At 61.1% G+C, this 23,468-nt stretch overlaps 1 protein-coding gene across 1 annotated transcript; it reads right to left on the reverse strand.

Annotated features, from left to right (window-relative positions):
* Window positions 1-3,590: 3,590 nt before the first annotated feature.
* LOC104258888 (glycine receptor subunit alpha-4) lies at window positions 3,591-10,548 on the reverse strand. The gene is made up of 8 exons (XM_059824501.1): window positions 10,437-10,548; window positions 9,983-10,050; window positions 8,973-9,196; window positions 8,756-8,838; window positions 8,395-8,535; window positions 8,097-8,311; window positions 7,637-7,786; window positions 3,591-3,878 (listed from the first exon to the last, which is right to left on the reverse strand). The coding sequence occupies exons 1-8, from the start codon at window positions 10,513-10,515 to the stop codon at window positions 3,591-3,593; spliced, it is 1,248 nt and encodes a 415-aa protein (XP_059680484.1). The 5' UTR covers window positions 10,516-10,548.
* Window positions 10,549-23,468: the final 12,920 nt, after the last annotated feature.

Genomic DNA, 23,468 nt, shown 5'->3' on the forward strand with positions numbered 1-23,468 from the left:
ACTGGGAAGCATCCCCCGATGCACAGCCTGGGGCGGGAAATGGAAAACTGACTCAGTCTGAAGGCTGTGGGCTTTGCTGCAGGATGGAGCCACCTGGGCTGGCCCCTGGCCACACTGCAACTTGTGGGAGGGTGCAGGGCTCAGCATCTCCAGCCTGGGTGCTGCTGCTGTCCCCAAGATGTGAGGGACCTGCTGGAGCTGTGTGCTGGAGGGCAGTGACAGCCCTGCAGATATATGGGTGTCCCAGTGGCTCCCGGTCCAACCTGGGCTGCTGGGAGGACCAGGGGTGGGGGCTGTGTGCTGCTCCTGATCCCAAAACTGCTCCCAGGGACACCCAAACCTCAAGGGTCTGCAGGGCTGTGCAGCAGTGCTCCCCTCATGCCTTTGCTACTGTGGTGCCAGTGGTGAGGCCCCCACCTTGCTGCAGCCAGTGCATGGGACCTGGGGGCTTTAGCTTAGGAAGGATGTGTTGGGTTTTTAGCATTTTCATTTTTCTAGGATGTGCCGGTTCCTGGAGCTGGGTGGCTTAGGGCTGACCACAGCATTTATCTCCAAACAGATACGGGGTGCCCAGACCTGACATTCAGCAAGGGAGAGAAAGGAGAGCAGGGAGTGAAGAAACCGGGTGCACTGTGCTGGTGTGAAACAGCTCCCGGCTCTCCCCTTGGCCACCTCCTCTCTAGGTTTGGGGTGGGGGCAGGAACAAGACCTCGGAGGGGTTTGGTTTGTCCCATCTAAAGAAAAGCCCCAGCACCAAACCGGTGTGGGTGCACCTCGCTTTCTCTCCTTCCCGCCGCAGAAGACCCCAATGGGACCGAGCGGGCGATAGGGCTGCGAGGTACCAACAGAGCCAGTCTGTGAAACTTGGCTGGGAGGACAGAGGGAGATTGATGTTTGCTTGGGCGCTCAGCCCTCAGCTGTGGGCTCTGCCTGCCCCCACGCCAGCTGGGGACAAAAGCGCCAGCCCCGGATGGCACTACAGGGCTGGCGTAAGCTCCCAGGGACAGCTGGCAGCTCTGTAAGGCTGGCACCCACCCAGTGAGCCAGTGTGAAGGGACCGCGCGGGGAGGCTCACCCGTTGGGATGCTCGCCCATGTTTGGGTGTCTGAGCTCCGCTGTGGAGCCAGAGCCCCCCCAACCCCACATCTATCTGCCCCATCTTGGGTCCTGTCCCCTGTCCAAGCCTGGATGGGGTGGAAAGGAGCTGGAGTGACCATGGGGAGCACCCCACAGAGCTGGGGGAGGGGAGGAGAGTGATGGGGTTTGGGCCTGGGAGCTCGTGGCGGGGCTCCCGCCTGGCCCTGCTGGCATCTCCCACGTGGGAGATAAAACCCGACAGTTACCACCAATTATGTCAGAAAAATCACCCGTGGAGGTAACGATATCTGGGTGTAATTGCAGATCAGGGCTCCTGTCCCCACAGGGCTGTTGTGCCCTTGTCCTCATGTCCCTCCCACACACAGGGGGCCCCACTGGCAGCTGGAGCTGGAGCTGGCCGCAGGGTCCTTGGCAGAGATAAACCCCCCAGCACACGACTAAAAATCCCAGAAAGGCTTTATTTGCATAGGAAGATTGATGCTTTTTAAAAACCCACCGCTGCTAGAGGGTGGCTTGGCTGCCCAGCACCTGTGGGTGCTGCCTGGGTGCTGGCACCTCCCTGTTCGGTGCTGCCTTGGAGGGCTGGGTGCCAGGCGAGCCGAGGAGACGAGGTGCACCCCTTCCTCCACCTCCAAATGAGGCCTTCCCAAAAACAAGTCTCGAAAGCTTGGCCTGGGCACATGGTGGGACCCCGTGGTGACGCCCACAGCGGGGAAGGCATGCATGGCAGTGGCAGGGGGATGGAGCTGGCTCAGCCTGTCCTGGTGGGTCCCAGGCATGGCCTGGGGCTGGTTCTCCTCTGCTTGCCCCATCTGTGAAATGGGTGCATGCAGCTGAGCACTCTGCAGGGTTTGAGGGACTGGGCTAGGTGCTGGGGGTGCAGGGCTTTGCTCCTGGTGAGTCATGCAAGGGAGAGGGTGATGCCTGCCCGAGGTGCAGGGCCAGGGGCCGTGGGGGGGTTTCTGCCCAGGTTTGGCTTCAGCAGGCAGTGCTGGCCTCCCACCCACGTCCCCCTGCCCTGCAGGGTCCCTTTTGCCGTGACAGACGGGACACCGGGGCCCTCGCCATGCCATGGTAGTGCCACAGCCTCCAAGGAAAGGGGTGAATCCCATTTCCATCCTGCCCTGCCTGGAAGACCCTGGGCCGTTTTCTGCACGGGGGGCCGTGGGGGCACAGACCTTGCTGGGCTGTGAGCACCCCCCCAGGCTGGCTGTGAGCAGGGGGAAAGGAGAGCATCAACACGTTTCTCTCTGTAGGACCTACATAAACATCACCTACTTTTATTTCCTGCTAAGCACAGAGGATATCCAGGTCTGGAGGGCTGGAAGCCTTGCTGAGCTTGTCCTGTCGAGGTTTCGGATACTCTCCTCTCTGGTGGAAGAGCAGTGGGGGTGAACCCGCCCAGGGGATGCTGCGCCTGGGCACCAGGGTGGGGAGAAAGCTGGGGAACGGGGCGGCTTTCACCTCCGGCTCTCTGCTGGCACTGTGGTGCCGTGGGAATGCAGCAGTCAGGGTATGCCACCACTCACTCTACCCCTCCAGAGGGATCAGCCAAGCTGCCCCCACTACTTCCATCCTGAAAAATCTTCCTCGGAAGATGGGCTGTGGGCCCGATCCTGCAGGTAGTGTAGTGCTGGCTCCTTGGTGCCAGGTGGCTCCCATCTGCAGCTGCAATGGCCGTCTGTGCCCATTCACTGTCTGCTGCCTGCCCCAGGGCTGGCATTTCCTTGGAGAAAACACAGCCTCCTGCCCAGTGTTCCTGCCACAGTCCTGCCTGTGGCTGTGGGCATCATGGACAGCTCTGGGCTCTGTGGGTAAGGAAGCATCCCTGACCCGCTGCTTTGCTGTGCGTTGGAGCTGGCTGGGGGCTGAAGGGGCCCCGTCTGTCACTGGGCTGGGGGATATGGGGCCATAGCTAGCACCCTACACAGTCCAGGTGGAGGCAGGGGTGCTGCCTGCTGTTTCCTGCAACCGAGCTCTGGGCCAGGAGAGGAGAGACAACTGTAGCCTCTCACCTGGCTGGTGGTGGCACACGGCTTAGTGATGCAGCCTGGAGAAGCAGCAGCCTGACATGGAAGGTGTGGAGAGGTGGAGGGTGTTTGGCTGGAAGGTGGTGTTCCCTGGCCACTAGTTGTGCAGCATCCCAAAGTACCGGGGGCTCCCCTGTGCCCTGGCAGCAGAGCATCCCTGGGTACCTGGGGCTCCCCCAGCAGCACAGCTTTCCTGGGTATCCCGGAGTGATGCCATGCAGGAGGCAGGAGGGGTCCCTCTCTCCAGCTGACCGTGGGGACCTGGGGTTGCTGATCCCGCCCCCCCCCCCTCAGTGCCCTGGCTTCTGAAGGGACATGGGGGCTGACACATGTCCAGGCTCCGAGGCCCAGCCCGGCTGTGCCGCTGCTCTGGGACAGAGGGAAACATGGTTCTGGCTGAGCTTGTGGCGCCTGGGCACACTGTGGGGGTCGGACCGAGAGGCAGTCATGCTTTTCTGGGCCTCAGGGCACCGAGTAGATGTCCTCCGAGCGGAGCACTTTGTAGACAACCCAGTAGAAGATATTGAAGACCAGGAAGGTGAAGGGGAAGACGGCTCGGGAGATGGTGTCGATGCGCTTGGCCCGGTTGATGTAGTGCCTGAAGAGGGTCTCCCCTTCCCGCAGCAGCATGCCAGCTGGGGGGGAGCTATAGATGCCGTGGCCCTCCCCAGCCCTGTCCTTCGGCTGCAGGCAGTGGCCCAGCCCGTAGCCTCGCAAGTAGAAGCGGCTCTCGCGGCCGAGCTCTTCCTCCTGGTGAAGGGAAAGGCTGTCAGCCAGAACACCCTGTGGGCGCCGATACTGCAGAGTGAGCAGGCACTTGTGGCTGCATATCCTATACACCCCCCTGCCAGGCGATAAGGTCAAGTAAGTGCCCGGTGCAAGGTGAGGCACTTTTTCAGAAAGCCCGAAGCGTGCAGCCAACAGCACGGGGCTGGCAGGCTGCAGGCAGAGGCAGGCAGTGGTGTGCGCGGGGTGTGGGGGTGAGCACTGACCGACTGCCTTGTCATCCAGCATGTGTTTTAAGGGTGCGACCAAGGGCAACCCTGACCCCGGCAGCCTGACACTGATCCCGCCTGGCCTCCTCCCAGCTCCAGCTCAGGGGCTTGGGAACCCTGGCTCTCTGGTAGCTGGGGGGACAGGGGTGAACTGGGCGGGGGGGGTCGGGTGGAGATGGGCACATGGGGGTGCAGGGGATGCAGGTTGCATGGGGGTGCAGGGCACAGGGGTGCAGGGTACATTGGGATGCAGGGAGCTTGGGGGTGCAGACACTGCTGTAGCAGCTGTGTTTGCTGCAGGGTGGAAGCATGCCTGTGCCAGTGAAGAGGAGGGGGCAGGCAGCTTGCTGGTGCAGAGCTGGGCAGGGATGCAGGAGCCTGGCTACCATCAGGGCTTGCAGGGCCTCCCAGTCCTCCCAGGGGCCCAGACCCCCATTTCTCCCCATGGCTGCTTGGCAGGGACTGCCCGGTACAGCAGAGGAGGGAGGCTGAGAGAGCTGGACTCCTTGCTGGTCTCTCTGCTCTTGCTCATCCCATCTTCCCCCATGCTGGCGGGGGGGGCTGCATGCCCATGATCAAGCCTGCAAAAGTGCTGCGAGAGCCGGGTGCCTGCCCTCACCCTGGGGTCACAGCCCATAGCCGCCATTCGTGGCACAGCCCTGCTTGACCCACAGCCCCTCGGGTGCCACCCAGCCATGCCTGCGCTGCACCCCACTGCCAGCTGCACATCCCGAGCAACTTGCCTCCTCGAGCTCTTTTATCCTTGGAGGGGGGGTTATGTGTGCAAGGATTTGGCGAGGGACCAGCACGTGCAAGCCCAGGCTGCACGTCTGGCTTGTCGCCGAGCCCCCAGGCCACTCTTTTTGTCTCTGTGGCTCATCCCCCTCAGCCCTGCCGGTGCCGTATCTGGCTGCAGTGGGTCTCTTCTCCCGGGGCATGCTGCAGGCCAGCCCCTCTCCTCAAGCCATGCCTGCACGCAGCCCAGGTGCCAGATCCCAAATGCCATCTCCAAACAACATTGCCCTCCAAACCGCGGAGAGCAGCCTCCTCGCTGAGGTCAGCCTGCCCAGGCGCTCAGCCTGCAAGGGGGCTCTCATGCGGAGAGCTTGCGCCCTAGCATCTTTATTTAACTCAGCAATCCGCCAGCTAAGCAAGATTTCCCAGCGGGAAGAGCAGCAGCCGCTTAAATTGCTGAGATTAGTTCTCATTTGCAGCGGAGTTTTATTCCCCTGCCCCAGGCTGAGTGCTTGTGGCCAGGCCGGGGGTCGCAGTGCGGGGGAGCCGGGGTGCCCTGCATGCCCTGGGGGGCAGCAGCTATTCCCCCAGCCTGGGGAGCCAGCACGCCCAGCCAGGGTGTTTGAGGGAGGAGATGGCAGACTGGGAGTGCTGGTCCTCCCAGCTGGGTCCCTCTGGGCTGGGGCAGCCCTGGGGTGCTTACTGGGGGCCAACGCTGGGTGCCAGGAGCTCCCTGGGCCCAGCTTTGGGGGTTCTGTGGGAGGGATTTGCTGTCGGGCTGCAGCACCCAGGCTGTGCTGCGTTAGGCAGCAGCAGCACCAGAGCTGTGGGCAGAGGGGCTCTGCTCCGGTCTCTGACTGAGCAACTCAGGGTGCTCCTGGCTGCACTCAGTCCCTTGCCAGCAGCACCCTGGGGTGGCTTTGCAGCCTCTACCTCAGGGCAGCTGCACTTTGGTCTGTTTTAAGACAGCAGATGGTTCCTGGGTTCGGCAGAGCCTCCCCTTCCGTGCACCAGTTGAGTAGGTGTTCATCTTCAGGGGTCGGTGCTCAGGGGCTGTGAAAGGCAGGGAGCAAGGGAGCGTGCTGGGGGGAGCTGGGAAGCCTCTCCTGGTGTCCAAGGGCTGATGATGGAGGAAGGGAGGCTCGGGGCAGCCTGGCTGGATGCGGAGGCAAGGATGTACCAGGCCTGATCTCCTCCCTGGAGCTGCGGTCGTCCCCCAGCACCTCCCCGCCAGCCTGGGAGCCTGCCCTGCCCCACTGCTCCTCCCTACGTCTTGAGCTGCAAAGTGCCCATGTGCCCTGAGCAACTGCCTACGCTGGAGTTACTGCAGGCAGCCGTGAGTGCCTCAAACCTGCCTGCACCAGGAAAGCTGGGAAGGCAAGCCCTCACCCTGCCAAAGGTGTGGGCACAGCCTGGGGAGCTGGGCAGCAGCCCAGGAGCAGCCATCGGTCTGCCCCAGCATCACTCATCCCTCAGCAAAGGGGGCTGTGCTGGTCCTGCTTTACAGAAGAGGAAACTGAGGCACAGAGCGGGGGTGTCTCCAGGGAGATCTGCTCCATTCCCATCCCTTTCTCAAATCGCTTTTCAGCCCAGGGAGCAGCAGCTCCATGCTATGGGCAAATCCCCTGTGCAAATCACTGCCCTGCTTCCTCTACCGGCCCTTGCTGGCCCCCGGGGCCGGTCCCTGGAGGGCTTGTTTTGGGGAGTAAGGAGCGAGGCTGGCTGGGGGTGTGCTGTGCTGCACTGCATGGGGGGCTGCTGGAGGGTCGTGCTTTACCCGGGAGCTGGAGAGCTGCGAGAGCGTCGTGTAGGTGTGCTCACTGCCGTGCCGGCTGCTCAGCTGCCGCAGGGACTCCAGGCTGGCCATCCCGCTGCTCAGGCCCTTTTGGCATCCAACAGTGCGCACCAAACAGAAACAGGACAGCAGGTGACCGATGGCTCTGCCCTGGCCCTGGGGACAGCGGCTCTGGGAGCCGCTGGAATGGGGGCGGCGGGGAGATGGGGGCTCTGTGTGGGAGGGAAAAGTCGCAGCAGTGCCTGGGCACCAGGATCTGTCTTCAGCACATGCCAAAGGGATTTGGCTGCACCAGGCACTGCAAATCTGTGTGGTGTATACCTGTACTCATGTTTTCCATGGAGGTCTGGTGTCTCATGGTGCGCTTACGGCAAGAAAACGAGAGTCGGGCAGCTGCATGTCTTCCCTGAGCATCTTGCAGGCCTGATGCCTGCACCGATGGGCTGATGGAGGGGAGGGCTGTCCCACGAATGTGGGACCATGCCTCTCCAGGCCCTGCTGCGCTGCTGTCTGACCCTGTCCCTGGGTGCCACTAGGTCCCCTTGGTGCTTCACCACCCTAATGCAGCAGTGAGCCCCTGTCACCGCTGCAGCACAGCGAGGAGCCCGGCTTTGGGGCTGCAGGAAAGGGGAAAGGCTGTTTCCCCCACCCTCTCTGTTTATTTTTCTGCATTTTTAGAGGAAGCAGAGCCTGAGGATGTCCCAGCAGGAGGAGGACAGCACCCTGGGCATGTTTGTGCTGGCAGGGCCTGCGGCACCTATGAGTGTTGTGCACTGTGCTGCTGAGGCAGGCAGAAGGACTGCAGTGCCCATGGGTCCCTGATGTGCCGGAGGGGCTGGCCGCAAGCCCCTGGCAGCGGAACGCAGCCCAGCACCAAGCCCTGCCCTGGCAGCTGCTGAGAAACTGGCCCTACAGCCCCGGGGTGTCCCCTCAGCAGCTGAGGATGGGCAGACGCCGTGACAGTGGTGGCGGGAAGGACTCACCATCCTCTGCCGCCGCTGGCGCCGGCGCAGGCGCATGAACTCCTTATGCTGTCGGGAGACAAAGTTGACAGCTGCATACTCCAACAAGGCAGCAAAGACAAAGAGCAGGCACACAGCCATCCAGATGTCAATGGCCTTCACGTAGGAGACCTGTGAGGGCAAGAGGGGACTCAGGGACCCACTGCCCCCTGCCTCGCGCATCCCCCCCACTGCCAGCTTCGCCCTGCTGCCAAGGGGCACAGGAGCCCTCTCAGCTGGGACACATGGGCCAGAGCTCACCCAGCTGAGCAGCGCAGTGTCCCCCCCCCAGCACATGTGATGCCCCAGCCAGCAAGGCTACGGAGCCAACCATTCCCAAGGGAAGGCTGCCCCTGCCCCAGGGCACTGGGGGTGGTAGCGGGCATCCTGGCTGCCCCGGGCAGGCTGCAGCATGGGAGCCAGGCGTGGGGCTGGCTCTGACCTTGGGCAGAGAGGCACGGGAGCCGGCACTCTGCGTGGTCATGGTGAGCACAGTGGTGATGCCCAAGCCCACCCGGGCTGGCGCTGCGTCCATGTTGATCCAGAAGGAGACCCAGGAGAGGATGACGATGAGGAGGCTGGGGATGTACATCTGGATCAGGTAGTAACCCATCTGCCTCTCCAGGTGGAACTTCACCTCGATGCAGGTGAACTTGCCTGTGGGGAAAGATGGCCCCAATGGGCAAAAGGGACCCCCGGGCTGTGGAAGGGGGATGGCAGTGGGTCCCTAGGGTGCTCACCTGTGTTGTAGTACTTGGTGCAATAGCCCAGGTCCTTCTCATCCCTGAGGATGAACTGCGGGAGTGTCAAGCCCTCTGCCACTTGCACAGCCTCCTGCTCCTCCAGCCACTTGAAGATGAGGTCATTCATGGTATAGCCAACTGGAGGGGATGGAGGGAGCCATGGGATGGGGGGGCGGGATGCGCACCCCGTTCATCCCCACCCTGAATGACTGCTCCTTCCTGCTCACCTCCCTCAGAAGCAGGGAGATGCCAGCCTTTGGGATGGGATGGGATGGGATGGGATGGGATGGGATGGGATGGGATGGGATGGGATGGGATGGGGGGGCAAAGCACAGCTTGAACCCCCCTAGGTACTCACAGCTCTCCAGCTGCATGGTGCATGTCTGGATGTCCATGGGGAAGTTCTTAAGGTCCATGGGGCAGGACAGGATCAGCGTCAGCCTGGAGGAGGTAGAGGAAAGGAGGGAATTGCTGGGGGCTGGGGCAGTCGGGGCGGGGAAAGCTGCCCCATGGGAGGCAAGAGGAAAGCTTTGCCTCCCCACTCAGGCACTGCACCGGAGGAGAAGGGGTTCTACCTAATGCTGTAGAGCACGTTGCCGTTCTTGAAGATGCGCAGCAGCTTGTTGTCAGTGGTGACCTCATGGAAATTGGCCCCTTTCTCGTTGGCAAAGAACAAGTCTGGCTTCCAGATGGAGTCGAGCATGGAGGGGTCAAGGTCAAGGGAGTCATCAGGGTACTCGTGATAAGCCAGGCGGGGATCATTCCACTGCTGCCGCAGGAAGACGTTCACCCGGTAGTCCTGGGGCAGAGGGCACCGTGTCAGCCAGGAGCACCCCACGGTGCCCAGGGAGGAGGAGGAGGAGGAAAAGATGGAGGAGGAAGAAGAGATGGCGGAGGAGGTGGAAGGGGTGTCTCAGTCAAGGCCCAGCCCTGCAGGTGCTGCCTGCCTGACACTAACCACACATGGGGCAAGGTAGGCTCAGGAGCCTTCCCAGGCTGTCAGCAGCCAGGGGAAATTAAAAAGCCAAAGCCACAGCAGCCGAGAGGAGGAGAAGGAAGAAGAGGACCAGTAGCTGCTGCCTGCAGCATTCCTCACAGGGCTCTGTGGCCCTGTGGGGGGGTTGATGTGATGGCTGATGGCATTAAGGCTTTGCAACAGCATGAATAGGGAATTTTAAGCCCTGGAACTTCCTCAGAGGAGTTCCTTATGCACCCAGGGAGGCTGGGGATGGTGGGAACACAGAGCTTGCTTGCACTGTACAGCACCTGCCGAGACTGTGAACAGCAGGGAGCTACCACCAGCTGCTTCACTCCGTCCCGTCGGGGTGTTTCTCCCAGGTCAGGCATGGGGAATGTGGCCCACACAGCCAAGCTCTGGTTAACTAACCCCAGAAAAGCCACAGCCATTTGCTATGGCTCTGCACATCCCCACCGTGGTGCCAGGGCCAGCTCCAGAGAAGGGCTCACAGGACCCCTGTGAGCACAGCCATGGGCTCAGGCATTGGGACCCTCATGCTCCCCTGCAGAGCCACCGCCAGCCATGAGTCACTGGGACAGGAACCTGTTGCACTGGTGAAACCCTCACCATGGTGGTCTCGGTGACGGAGCCGAAGCTGTTGATGAAGATGTTGCACGTCACGTTGACAGGTGGACCTGGAAAACAGCGTGGAGCCTCCTCTTGCCACTGGTTGGGGAGACACGTGCACCGCAGAGACACACGTGGGGACGCTGCCTCCTGCACGCGCTGTGCGGATGAATGCACACGAGCAGCCCCCTGCCCGCTGGGGTCACCCCTGTAGCGTGCTGAGGTGAGCCCCAGCACAGCCTGCAAGCACTGCAGCCTCCCGTGCTGTCAAGCAAAGCAGGCACAGGCAGGGCAGCTGTGATTGCAGGAGCAGCCGGGACTCTGGGGAAGGTGTTGAGACGTAGGGAAGTAGGTCAGGGTCCTGCCCCCAAACCCATACCTGCCATTCCCTGGTTTTAGGCAGCCCTAAGCATGGGTCGCTGCCAGGTTTGGGAGCCTCATGTCCTCCCCTTACCTTTGAAGTTGGGTCGTATCCGGGCATCATATCCTGACGTTCGTCCCATAAGCTTGTCCAGGAAATCAGAGGGTGACATGGGCTGGGGTGAGCTTCGGGAAGCAGCTTTAATCTCCTCCCACCCTGAGACCAGCCTGCAGGGCAGAGGAGGCAGGTTAGCTGCCTGCCAGCACCAGGGGTCTGCAGGCACATTTCGGCACCCGGTGGGGATTGCCAGCTGCCAGAAGAAGCGGCTGTGCCCGTGCCACATCTGCTCCAGCGCCGAGTCAGTGCACTGACCCCGGGACCCCTTCCTCCTTCTGCTGTGATCCCGGCGGCTTCCCCCTTCGCCTGCCACGGCGCAAGTGCTGCATGCCAGCATTTTGCCTGTCCCCCTGCCAGCAAAGCCCCTGCCCACTGTGTCCCCTGGTATGGCGTTCGGGGCCGGGTGCCTCCTAGCTCGAGGGCTGCGCTGGGGACAGAGCGCAGCAGGTGATGGCCTTGTGCACGATGCTGGAGGGGGAAAGTAGGGAAGGTCCCTCCCAGGTTCAGTCGCCAGCCCTGGCTTCAGTTGCTGAGCAAACTTCTGTACCCTGCCTGGCACAGACTCATGGCTTGCGGGGCTTGGGGGACACAACACTCTCCACCCCCCCGAGCCATGGGCTGGCCTGGTGTGAGCAAGGAGGAGCCCAGGAGCACAGCTGCGTTGTGACACCTTGCCAGGGGCTAGGAGAGGAGCAGCAAAGCCCACCTCCGCACTGACCATGGCGCAGAGCCGACATGAGCTCCCCCACGCAGCGCTCCCAGCGATGATGGAGACTTATTTAAACTGACCTTAGAGGGGATATTTTTGTAAGCGCATCTTAGCCTGCCAGTTTCTCTCCTTCCATCAGTCTATAATGATCATTTTCAAGGAACAATGCGAGAGACGTTCGCTCACCACATTGCCAAGCATGTGGCTGTGATGGAGAGGAATTAGCCAGAGACCTCCAGACACAAAGGAAGAGCACGCTGCTGGTGCTGCTGCATGCTGCCTCATAACTCTGCCAGGTCCGTGCCCAGGTGGGTCCCACTCCTGCTTGGAGCTACAACCCTATTATCACAAGCAGAGGGTGATGCTGGGAGCTGGGACCTCCTTGTTCCTAACAACACACCTTGTTCCTGCCTCTTCTCAGGGGAGTGGGATTCATCCTGGAGGGGCTTATGTGCATCCTTGCCGGCTAGAAAATGGCCACAACAGCCACCCCAAAATGATCCAGTCAGGCAGGTTTTCCCTTAATTGGAGACAGGCAGCAGGGAGTACCCGAGACTGGTCCTGGCCAAGAGGAAAAGGCTGGGAGAAATTCCCCCTCCAGGAGCTGCATTAGAGAGGTGCGCCTTTGGGAGGAGGGCTGTGACAGGCCAGGGTAACAAGGAGTTAAATAAGGCTTCTGCCTGCCACATAGCCTTGGTGAACCATGTCCTCCTCCGCTGGAGAGGAGGGTAGGATGAGGGTTCTCCCCTGGAGCATGTGGGAGGAAGGCTCCCTTGGTGCTGCAGCAGCTAGCTCCTTGAAGAGGCTCAGCTAACTGGCCGAGCAGTGGTGGATCTGCAGCCCCAGCGATGCTCGGACCTTGGGGACTGCAGGGAGTGCAGAAACGCCCCAGGCGTAGCCACCTCCAGCAGCGTCACTGGCGGGGCCATGCTGGCACCCAGCCCCTGGGCACAGCCCCTGGGTCCTGGCTCTTCTCAAGGTTTGGCTGCAGCTCTCCAGTTTGGGCACTGCCTGCCCCAGGGGACTCTGCCGCTAACCTGGCCCGGGCACTGTGGGGCTCTGGAGCTCAGCACCTCCATGGAGGGAGGGGATGGTGGGGTTGGAAAACGCTCACATCCGCCTAAAAATGCCACTCTGAGACAAGCAGTTTCTGCATGTGAAGCGATGACATTTTGACACTATTTCCTCCCTCCCCACCAGAAATGCTGTGGTTCCCCCCTGCACTGCTCCAGCCGTACTTGTCGAGGGGTGGGAGGGGGAGTGGGGGCAGGGAGTGGGCTCAGCCCAGGGGCACTGCAGCCTCCCGACCCCTCCCTGCCTGGTCCACTCTCCCCTGCATCCCGCCTTCTCCCAGATAGCACCCAAGGTGGCCAGAGAGGGAAAAAGGGACATGGGGGCTTTTGATTTTCCACCCAAGTGGGCCAAGAGCTGTTCCTGCACCCATGGGACCTGGGGCACCCACTGGCCTGGGCAACCCCGGGCCTGGGTCAGGGACTGTCCTGAGCCCCCCGCAAACACACTGAGCCAGGAGAGGGTCTGGGCATCACAGGGGCTTTGCAGCATTGGAGAAGGAGCTGCCTGGGCTGTCACCTGGCTCAGCTCGCCCCTTCTCCCACCGTGGCAAGGGTCCCCAGCTGGTCTGGGGCCAGGGGGACCATTAGGGACCCAGCACTGGGGCAGGGACTGTTGGGGACAGGCAAAGCCTGGCTGTGTGCAGGTGGGGCGGGAGGGGGAAGGTCTGGTAGGTCCCCGGGGTGCTGGGTCAGAGTCCCGGGGAACAGGGGGCAAGGCCAGGTTTGGGGGAGCTCTGGCGGCCTGTGAGGAGGTCCAGATCAGGGCTAGGAGGGTTCTGGCTGGGGGGAGCCGCCCCTGGAGAGAGCTCCAGATCCGGGGTGCGGGTCCCGGCGCTCCTCCAGGTCTGGGAGAGGATACCCGCGTCCCGCAGGAGAGATCCGTCTCCGAGAGGGGGTTAATGCCTGGCTCCCGGAGAGGAGCTGTGGCTCCCGGGGGATGGGGTCCGGGTGCCGGAGCAGAGGGTTCCGGGGGAGCGGTGCGGAGAGCAGCGGCCCCCGCAGCCCCACGGCCCGCGAGTGGGGGCCGCCCCGCCGGACGCGCAGCGCCGAGCACCCGCGCCGTGCACTTACCTGAGCGGGCCGCGCCGGGGCAGGAGGCAGCCGAGGAGGAGGAGGAGGAGGAGGAAGGCGAGGGCGCCGGCCCGGAGCGTGCCCATCCCGCCGCAGCCCGCAGCCCCGCCGCCCCGGGCGCACGGGCATGACCCGGCCGGCGGCGGCGGCGCCCCCGCTCCCGCTCTCGCCGCACCGGGGCCGCTGCCGCCGCCCCCCGCCCGGTCCCGCTCCTCATAGTCCGGGCGAGCGGGAGCCCGCCGCGGGGTGGGCGCCGGCCGGCTGCGGCCCCGGGAGCCGGGCGGAGCCTCGCCCGCCGCGGCGGGGAGGAGGCGGGCGCGGCGGCGGGGAGCCCCCCGCCGCCGTGCCCGCCTCCTCCCTACCGCCTCGGGGACCTCTGCCGCCGCTTCGGGGCTGTCCTGGAGCCCACGTCCCCCGTGGGGGCTCCTCGGCGCGGGGCGGCAGGGCCCTGCCCGGTGCTGGGGAGGGATGCTCCGGGGACGAGGGACGTGCTGGGATCGAGGGGTGTGCAGGGCTGAGGGATGCCCTGGAGGTACTGCTCCCCTGAGCGGAGGGAGCGGCTGGGAAGAGCCGGGCTCCTTTCTCCCTCCGCCTGGCCTGGCGGTGCCTGCCCCGGGGCCGCAGCTCAGGGCTGGCCCGCAGGCAGGCTGGGGCACAGACTCGGGGGGCTCAGCGCTCCTGCTGGGACCCCGGTGCTTGCCTTTCCCGGCGGCTCAGCCGAGGGGCAATCCTGTCCCTCTGTAGGGGCAGGTAAGCTCAGTGGGAAGGCAAGATGGACAGACATGTCTGCGTGATGCAGGGAGCTGCCGTGGCTGCCAGGGAGAGGGAAACCGAGGCAGAGGGAGGGGAGCTGCTTGTTAACCAGGGTGGCATAGGCAAGGCTGGGACTTGAGCTGCTCGGCTCCCTCTGCCCTGTCCCCTGGGGCCACATGGCCAAGCCACAGAGTTGCCTCTGGTGCTAGGCAATCTGTGATTAATTTGGGAGGAAGCGAATAGTGTTAAAAAAAGAGAAAAGTGCAGAATAAATGATTCCCAGCAAATATGTTGTTCAGGTTTCTGTTCACCCTACTGTGGCTGGCTCACCTTGTTTATTTGTATTAATTACAGTTTGGTAACAGCTCAGAGCTGCTGTACAAAGCCATTGCTGCAGGGGTCCGCAGAGGAGGATCTCGGTGGAAGAGGAGGAGAGTGTGGTACACCCAGCACCCGTTCTCCCCAGGTCAAGTGAGGGGCTTGGGTCTGCGCCGAATTCTCCTCCACAGAAAGCCAACGCAGGATTTCAAGAACTCCCTGCTGGGTTCGCTGTAGGAAGGCAGTGTGAGGGCTAGCTCTGTGAAACTGAGCCTGGGGCACCTTGTTCAGCACAGGGGAGAGTACAGGGGGCTATAGGCAGTGGTCACTTAGCTGCGAGGTAGTGTGCAGGAGTCCTCGTCCCCACTCATCAGCTCTCCCAGCACCAGGAGCCGGGAGAAGTCTCCTCTGATTACCGTTGGTATTAATGTTTACGGGGCCGCAGTGCTGGGAGGCACAAGGAAGGATCTGGAGCCCTGGGGTGCAGAGCAAACGCACACTGCGCAACAGCTCCTCTTCCAGAGACTGTCCGAGCTAAGTGGACCTGACACTGTCGGAAGGAGGGGAGCCAGCTGTATCCTCTCTGCCCTCTGGGGAAACTGAGGCACCCACGCAGCATACCTGCATCTGCGCCTGCATCCACCGAGGGGCCCAGGGATGGTTGGAGTGGCCGTGGAGCTGGTTCTGCAGGCAGCCATGAGCATGGGCTGTCATGAGCACCAGCTACAAGCCTTGGTCACACGTGCTGCAGTCAGCAGGGCAGCAGGGCCGAGGTAATGAGGCCCTTGAAGAGACCGGTAAAGCCAATGTGGCAGTGTGGCTCCCTGATGGGCAGGGCTGTGGGCGACCATGCAGCTGTAGCCCTCCTGCCCGCCTTGCAGCTCTGCAGGCAGCCAGCACTACGAGGAGCAAAGCGGTGCTGAAAATAAGCTCTGAGAAAATGAAGGCAGCGAGCATCCCATCGGGAAAGTAAAGGCAGAGCTGTTTTCTTGTCAGCCAGGTTGGGGGGATGGAGCAGAAGCTGCAAAAGCAGAGCCTGGCCATGCCCGGGAGACTCCAGGCACTGCACTGCATCCTGGCCAGGGGATTTTTGGGAGAGAGAAGAACAGGCTTCTCCCTGATCTTCCTCAGATCAGACCATGAGGTGGTTTTTCTGTAAACAGCAAAGATGCCAGCCAGCAGGCAGCTGCCAGCGATGGGCTCCTGGAGGCAGGCATCCACCGCCGGGCTGCCCTGCCACCGCTCTCCCCCGGGCAGCAAGGCCAGGCAGGGCAAGGGCCACACTGTGACCCAGGGTGTGGGCAGCGCCTGCCCGCCTGGTGCAGTCCCCAGGGCTGGATTGGCAATGGCCCTCTCCGGGCATCCCCCTGCCCGTGCCCTGAAGCCATCCCCGTCATGGTGCCAGGCTCTGCTAATAGGAGAGACGCAGACAGCAGAGGCTGGGGCTGCTAAGACAGGGAGGAAAGTGTGATATCTTTTTTTCCCTTTCCCTCTGCTACCTCCGTGTCACACTGTTCCCTGGGGCCAGACTCTCTCTGCTGCAAATCTGCCTGGATCCAGAGCCTGGAGGAGGGCTGTGCCAATCCACACCGCCTGGATCCCGACCCCTCTCAGCTGCTCAGCCCCCGCATTGCCACATCTATATATTTAATCCCGCCTGATAAACCCTGTAGTGCATTTGCAGACAACACAATTCTGAGTGGCTGAGTGATTTGAAACCCTTGAAAATCCTTGAAAACAGGTTTGTGTTTTTTTCCAGAGAGAAGGTTGAGCGGTGCTTGAGCTTGATTTCGGGATGAACAGTTGCCTGTAAGATCAATTTTGTGCTGTTCTTGTTGGGGGGGGGGGGGGAATGGGAGGGAGGGCAGTGGGCGAAGGAGCATGCTTTGCGCTTCGTGTAGGGCCACAAAGCCCCCCTGGGCTCCCCCGCTGGCAGCCCCACTCGGGGGGCCGGGGGCCAGGATGCTGCTGCCCACGCTGCTCCTCGGTCTGTCCTTTGGAGTCAGCTCAGAGCTTTGCCTTTGCCCTGGAGCCAGGAGCACCTGCAGCACCAGGAGGGGCGGAAGCTTCAGGTGGGCACAGGTTTGTGGTGGGCTTTAAGCAACCTGCTCCAGCTCCCCTCCAGCAGGCTCAGAAGGTGGGGGGCTGCGGCGGGGGTTTGATAGCAGCTTAGAGGCAGCTCCCATTTTGGGGAGCGTCGCGTGCTCTGCATCTCACAGCCCCAGCCCCAGTGAGGGACCAGCATGCGGGCCAGCCTCCCGCCAAAGAGAGGATAACGATTCTGCGATTAATCAGGGCAGAGGCAGATGCTCTAGGAGACTCTGCTTATTTTAATTACAGAGCACCACACAGCAGGCACCTCCATCCCCTGTCTCCGAATTCCCTCCTGCTTTCTTTCCCCTCTCCCAAGGCTCCCAGCCAACCCAGCCAGCTCTGGACATCCTCCTCCCTCTTTTGCCCTATGACTGGGATGTTTTTGCAGAGACCAAGGCATGAAACAGAGACACTGAGTGCAGAGGGCTCTGCCAGCCAGCCGGCATGCAAGTGCTGCTGTGCGCTTCTGCTCTGTACTGATTGCTTAAATGCTTAATGAGCGCTGGGGAGCAAAGCGCTCCTTGTGAAAGATTCAAGGCCTCTGTGCCTTCAGTTTAGGGCTATGCCAGCTCCCCTTTCCATTTTTTGATCCTCTGACCAGTGAAAGCAAGGGAAAGCAGACACAGTCTCATCGCTGTTTCTAAGGAAAGCAGCAAAACAAATAGGAAACCCGCATGTGCCTGCATTTGGGGAGAGGACAGCCTCTCCACCCTGGGGTGGACATGGTGGCAGGTTCCTCTGAAGCAAACATTCTGAGGTGTCTAATCAGGTGTGAAATTAATGCTGGGGAAAACACATTCTCGAGTGTGGCTGTGCATCGCTGCCAGCCTGTGGCTCTCCCCGGCCACCCGGTGTGTGCCCAGCTTGGGCACTTCATTCTCATTTAATGGCACATTTGTCTGTTTCCCTGGTGTTGTGCTGGTCCCCCTCTTTCCCCAGAGAAACTGTATAATGGGCTGTGGGTGCTTTCCTTTCCCAGCAGGAGCAAAAATCCTTTCAGGGCAATAAATGCATGGCACTGAATAACTGCAGTGGTGCTTTGGTGGGGAGACTGGGGCGCTGCTGGCATCAGAGCATGGGCAGAGACCCCGAACCCCCCCCACGTCTCAGCAGGGCAAGCGGGCACTGGGTGTGGGTGTAGCCACCAGTGGTACAGGGCAGGACGTCCCCGCCAGTGACCCAGGAAGGTCATGGGGTGCCGGGGGGATTTGGGGCTGCTCCTAGGGGAAGGTGGCACCGTGGCATAGGAGGAGGGGACAGGATGGCGGCAGTGCTGGGGAGCCCAGTGTGTGCTTGGTGCTTATGTGGCGGTGCCAGTGGGACCCAGTGCCTCGCCGAGCTGGGCAGGGTGACCTGGAGGAGATTGCAAGGTGAACCGAGACATTGGTCCCAACTCCAGCTAATGTCACTCTATGATTTTGTGGCACTTTTCCAGGCTAAAAATACCCCTGCTGTTGGTACGGCATGGGGTGGGCACCTTGTGCAGCAGCTGCAGAGGGATGCTCTGTGCTGTGGGACCAGCCAACGGCTTCTGGCCAGTGGGGCTGGGGTGGCCCCACAGCAGCCATGGGTCTGGCCCTCCTGCTCCCCTAGCAGCCAGGTGCAGAAGTCACCTCTTCTCTCCTCCCACTCAGAGGTGACCTGGCACCTCTCTCCAGGGCTGTGCCAGATGCAACCGCTCAGCCAGCAGTCCCCAAAATACCATGGAGGCTGGGGAGAGCATCCTCAGTGACTTCTCCGAGCTGTGTTTCAGCCCAGCACTGGGTCCTTTGCTGATTCCGGAGGGTCACACAGCTCATCTGGGTGTTCCTTAGGAGCTGTGGTTAGGACACGCTGGCTCCTCTGGGCACTCCTTGGGGTGCATCTGGTGCATCTGGGGACCAGCCTGGGGGTGGGATGCTGCAGCAGGGCTCATTTGCCCATCGAGGGGCAGCGAGACCTGAGGAGCTCAGCCCATCACTGTTGCTGTGGGGCTGCTGCATGTGCTAAGGAAATGTGCCCTCAGCCCCTCTGTACAGCTGGGGGGGCTGCATTGGGCTGAGGAACCTCACCTGTGCCTGTGTGTTCAAGCTGCTGGGGAGCTGAGTTTGGGACACATGAGCAGGCGACCAGAGGGGACAGGGTTAGCAAGCCTCTCCCAGGCTTGGAGGCAGTCCCAGCACGGCAGGATCCAGCTGGGCCAGCCCCATCCACCTTCACCACCCTCCTTGCCATGGGGGGCAGCTCAGCCCTGCACCACTCTATTGTCGCAAGCAGATCGCTCGGAGCCAGGCAATGAGAAATGCAGGATCTGGCCCTGGGCCCATGTCTGCATCTGTGACGGGACTTTTCAGGGTGATCCATAGGGATTTGGTCCCCTGTGCCATCATGCAGCCTTGGGGTATGTCGTGCCATCCTGGGGACTGCTGTGACAGAGGCCATGTGGGCAGAGCATGGCTGCTGTTGGGGCCAGATGCTGTGCCAGATAGGAGCTGGCTGGGTGGCCGAAGAAGGGCTGGGGCATGTTGCAGCAGCCATGCTGCCGGTGGCCGTGCAGCTCAGCGTTGCCTTGGGGAGCTCTTCTGCACTCTGTTGAGTTGGCCGTCCCTTGCACAAAGGCTGCCCGAGTGCTGCCCAGCATCCTGGAGCCCTTGGCATCCTCTATGGAGGGGTGTGTGTGGTGTGTTTCAGATGTTGCTGTTCTGAAAGCTATCAAAGAAAAGAAAGTCAAGCGCTTGTTCTTCAAAACCAACCCCTCATCTAAGAGGTGCTTATCCACATGCATCTAACATATTTCTGACATTTTATGGCAGATTGTCAAGGAAATATTTCATGTATGTCCCCGCATCATGTATGAGCAGGGGACTCCCACCCTGGCCTGAAAAAGTGGCCTGGATGGTCCTAACTTGCCTTTTCCCATCTGTGGGCTGTAGACCTTGTGCCTCATGGCACCAATGGTGCTTTGCTTTGGATAATCTACGTGAATTGTATTTGCAGAGAGAGCAAGCACGGAGGGAAATGCAGATGGAGAGAAGGCTGGAGCAACGGTACCGGCTGATCCTGTGACCTTGGCAAGCCAGGCACGCTCAACAGGGAGATTTAATTTAGATAAGTGTCAAGCGAGACTCTTGGAGCCAGCAGCAAAGCCTGGCACAGATGCCAAAACCCTCAGTGGGGGCCTTGCTCCCCCAGGGTGACCTGGCACTTTGCCATTTTCATGTCCCTTCTCTTTTCCCATGTGTCACTCCTTTGCTGCCTGCCTTGTCCACAAATTGCCCTGCGGTGCGGGCTGGTTACCTCCTGATGCTGGGGGTGCGGGAGGTGAATTACAGGGAGGAAGCTTGGACTGGAGCAGAGCTCTCTCTTGGCCGAGGTTGCTCCCATCTCTGCTCCCAGAAATGGACCTTCTTGGTGAGGATGGCCATTGGATGGGGTTGGGATCTGCCAATGGGCTGTGGGAAGCGGTGCTGGGGGTGACAGCACTGGCCTGACTCCTGCTCCAGTTGCCTCCAGCATTTCCAATTACTCTGGGGAAAATCTACTGGATTTTGACGCTGCAAGACTCCCCAGCACCTAACCTCTGCCTCCGCTAGCCCCCCCACCCCCACAGCTCTTCGCCCTGCCTGAGCCTGGGAAGGAGAGGAGCTGCTGTGCAAAATCGATGCCTTGGCCAGCGCCGGGCTAAGGAGTGTTCTATCAGCAAAGGCAGGTGGGGGATGTGGGAGAGGGTCAGTGTTGTCCCCCAGTCTCCTCCCCACTTTGGGGTACCCAGCTCCGTGCATCCTTGGCCACAGTTGCCATGGCGATGTACATCCCTCACTGCTGCAGGAGCACTTGTGGGGTTTGATGAGCTCTGTTTGCTGTTTTTGCCTCCGTGGCTCTCCTGCTCTCGGCCCCAGCAGTCTCCAAGCACAACAGTGGAAGGAGATCACCGCAAGCAAAACGCGCGGTAGCGTTGTGTGGTACTAACCGCAGGCTGCCTGCCTCGGCCTAATTGGATGGTATTTTTTTTTCCACTAGAGACCCCCGGGAGGGACAAGTTTGGAAAACGAATCATTACACATTTGTGGCATCAGGCAGCAAACAGGGGGGAGAAGGAATAAGAAACCAGCCCCCTTGCCCCATGCCCCCCCGCCGCTTCCCCCCCCGGCATGGTCGCTGCAGTGGAGATGAAGGATTTGTTCAATTAGACGGCAAATCCTCCCACTGCTGCACAGACGCAAACAGCAGTGTCTCAGGCAGCGGCTGCTTCCCGGGGAAATCTTGGCTGTGGGAGTCGGGGTGCAGGGCCGCCATGATAGCACCTGTATTCCATGGAGCTGGTGGGTGTCACAGTGACAACGAAGCCGTCGCTGGGGGGGGACACAGCATGCTGAGTGCCACCCGGTAGTGGTGGTCAAGTAGCTGCAGAGGACGATGCCGCAAGGAACCTAGTGTGACCCCAGGTTTGATCTCCAACTCTGTCCTCTGTATCCCACGCTGTTATGGGCTTTGGGGTGGCTGTCCTGGGGTCCCTGCTGCAAGTGGCATCCTGGCAAAGGCATTTCATCCATCCCCATGTCTCATCACCTTGCCATCCCCAGGGAGCAAGGCTGATTCTCCCTGTGCAGCTGCCGGCACAGAGGGGCTGCACAGCAGCATCAGCTAAGTAAATGTAACAACTGGAGCAGCAAATGAGTCCCCCGTCCCCAGAGCCACTCCGGGAGAGGAGCCTGCGTGGCGTTCGTGGGTTGTTTCTGCCTGGGTCAGCTGCAGGGGGAACGCAGGAGGGTTGTGCAGCTGCTGCTCTCCAGCCGACTCTCCGACAGCCGCCTGCGTCTGCAACTCTGAGGAGAGGCAGTGGGTGCCAGGTAGGAAATGTCTGCATCTCTCACACTCACCTCTTGGTCCTACCGTCGGGTTTGCTCCCCAGGAAATGCCACAGCTTGCTCTCTGTGGCTCGGGCACGAGGTGTTGTGACAGTAACACCACCCCAGGGGCTCCCACTGCTGTCCTTTTGCCACCCAGCCCAGCCGTCACCTCCCCAGCGTCCACTTGCTTGTCCCTCTGGAGAGCCTTGCCACGGCTGGCACCCACTGCCTGTGGGAAGTGTCCTGCCAGCCTGGGGACAGGGCTCCGAGTGGCCGGGCCAGACCCTGTCCCCTGGTCCCTGGGAGGGGCATCACCCCGGCATGCCTGGGCAAGCTGGAGCTGGCATGGGTGCGAGCAGGAGGAGAAGCATCTTCCCCTCTGGAGGGAAAAGCTCCCACTCCAGGTAGAAATCCAAGACAAAACACCACGGGCACAACGTCCACTTCCCAAGGACTGTCCTGGCTAACCCAGGACCTCCCTCAGCATCACTTTCCCTCCTCTGGGCTCGCGGAAAGCATGGGACAAGTTAGAACCTCCTTGGCTGTTGGGAGGCACACAAAGTCACCTGAGCCTTTCAAAATGAGTCCCATGGGCAGCAAGAAATAGATGGGGGTGCCCCAGAGTTGAGCCTGGCCCCGGCACTGCCTGCATCCTCCCTTTACAGAGCCTGCTCCGGCTTCACAGGGGCAAATAGAAACAGAGTCATCTTGGGCTGTATTTGCTCTTCTCAGACACCATGAGCTCCAAGGAGGCAGAACAACATTTGTCTTTCCCTTCCAGGATTTTCTGACAGGTAAATGAGAACAGTTCAAGAATATGACCCCATGAATGGCAGAGCGAGAAAGTAATGAACAGCCTGGAAAACATCAGCGTGAGGTGTCTGTTTACCCTCCTAAAGGAAGAAAATCAAGGAGAAATGCAGTGGACGTGAAAGGCAAATCCGTTAGAAAATCAGTCAGGGGAAAAAAGTCACCTTCTTCCCAAACCCGTAATTAACCCAGGGGACTCGCTGCATCGGGCGAGGAGCTTGGTGAGAATTTAGAAACTAGAGTGAGAAAGCAGTTTGGACCAGCATATTATCCCCAATTTCTGCAGTAAATAACAGGTCTATTTGGTGGGTAAAAGGAGCAGCAAGCAGCCAGCAAGCCCTCCGGCGCCTGGGCTTCCTCTGACATCAGCTGGGCCCTGGGTTGTGCTGCCAGCAGCTGCCTGCACCCCTGCTTCCCCCCGGGTGTGGGCAGCCGTGCCCACACACCTGCACCGTGTGGCCCTGCCACCCCGGGCTTCACAGCCTCTGAAAGACGTGGGGACAGCAGGGTGGCAGCGGGGCTCCTGCATGCATTGCCTCCAGGATGCCAGACACCCTGCCCCGAGCATGGCTGGGGGGCTGGTGGCCCCCTCTCCCCCCCGGGCTCATGGCTCCTCCTACACCAGTGAACCCAGGCAAGGTACCTGGGCTGGTCGAGAAGACCTTCCGAATTTTAAAACTTGGTATATTAAAAAAATCAGTCTCCTGCAGGGGAAAACATTAGCCAGGCACACCTAAAAAGGAGGTGTGGGCATCTGCTCATCTTCTCTAAAGGGCGACTAGGCAGGGAGGTAACTCAGCTCGCGTGTAATCTCAGCCGCCCGGCACCTCCGTGGCTGCCGCTGTGGTCCCAGATGAAGTCCAGCAGCTGATGCAGGCAGGAGACAAGCACTGGTGCCAGGGAGGAGGGGGTTATCCAGCAGAGCTTTGCCGCACTGCCTGCAGCCCTGCTTGCTGGGGGGTCCTGAGAGCCTAGGAGCATCCCTGGGGAGCTCAAGGTGCGGGGTCCTGCTGCTGCCGACACCCACGCCCAAGGCTGGTACCCATTGCCCAGCCCTCGGCTGAGCCCAGCAAAGCTTTTAGCCTGCTCCTCTCCCGTGCATACCCTGCCCTTCCTCTGTCGTCCCGCGACACTAGCCTGTCCGTCTGTCCTTCAGCGTGCCTGTCCTGTCCGCTGCCAGCCTCTGCCAGCCTCTTTTTTTTTTTAATTTATTTTTTATTAGCACATTTTGCAGCCTTGCAGCAACCCAGGAATACAAATAGGACAGTGAGTGCAGCCAGGCCCGGGCAGCAGCAAGCAGGGCCGGCTCCGGTGGGCGACCTTGGCACCGCCGGGAGGAGGCAGCTGGACA

Source organism: Gavia stellata, chromosome 14 (genome assembly GCF_030936135.1).
Source record: "Gavia stellata isolate bGavSte3 chromosome 14, bGavSte3.hap2, whole genome shotgun sequence".
NCBI classification, from domain to species: domain Eukaryota; kingdom Metazoa; phylum Chordata; class Aves; order Gaviiformes; family Gaviidae; genus Gavia; species Gavia stellata.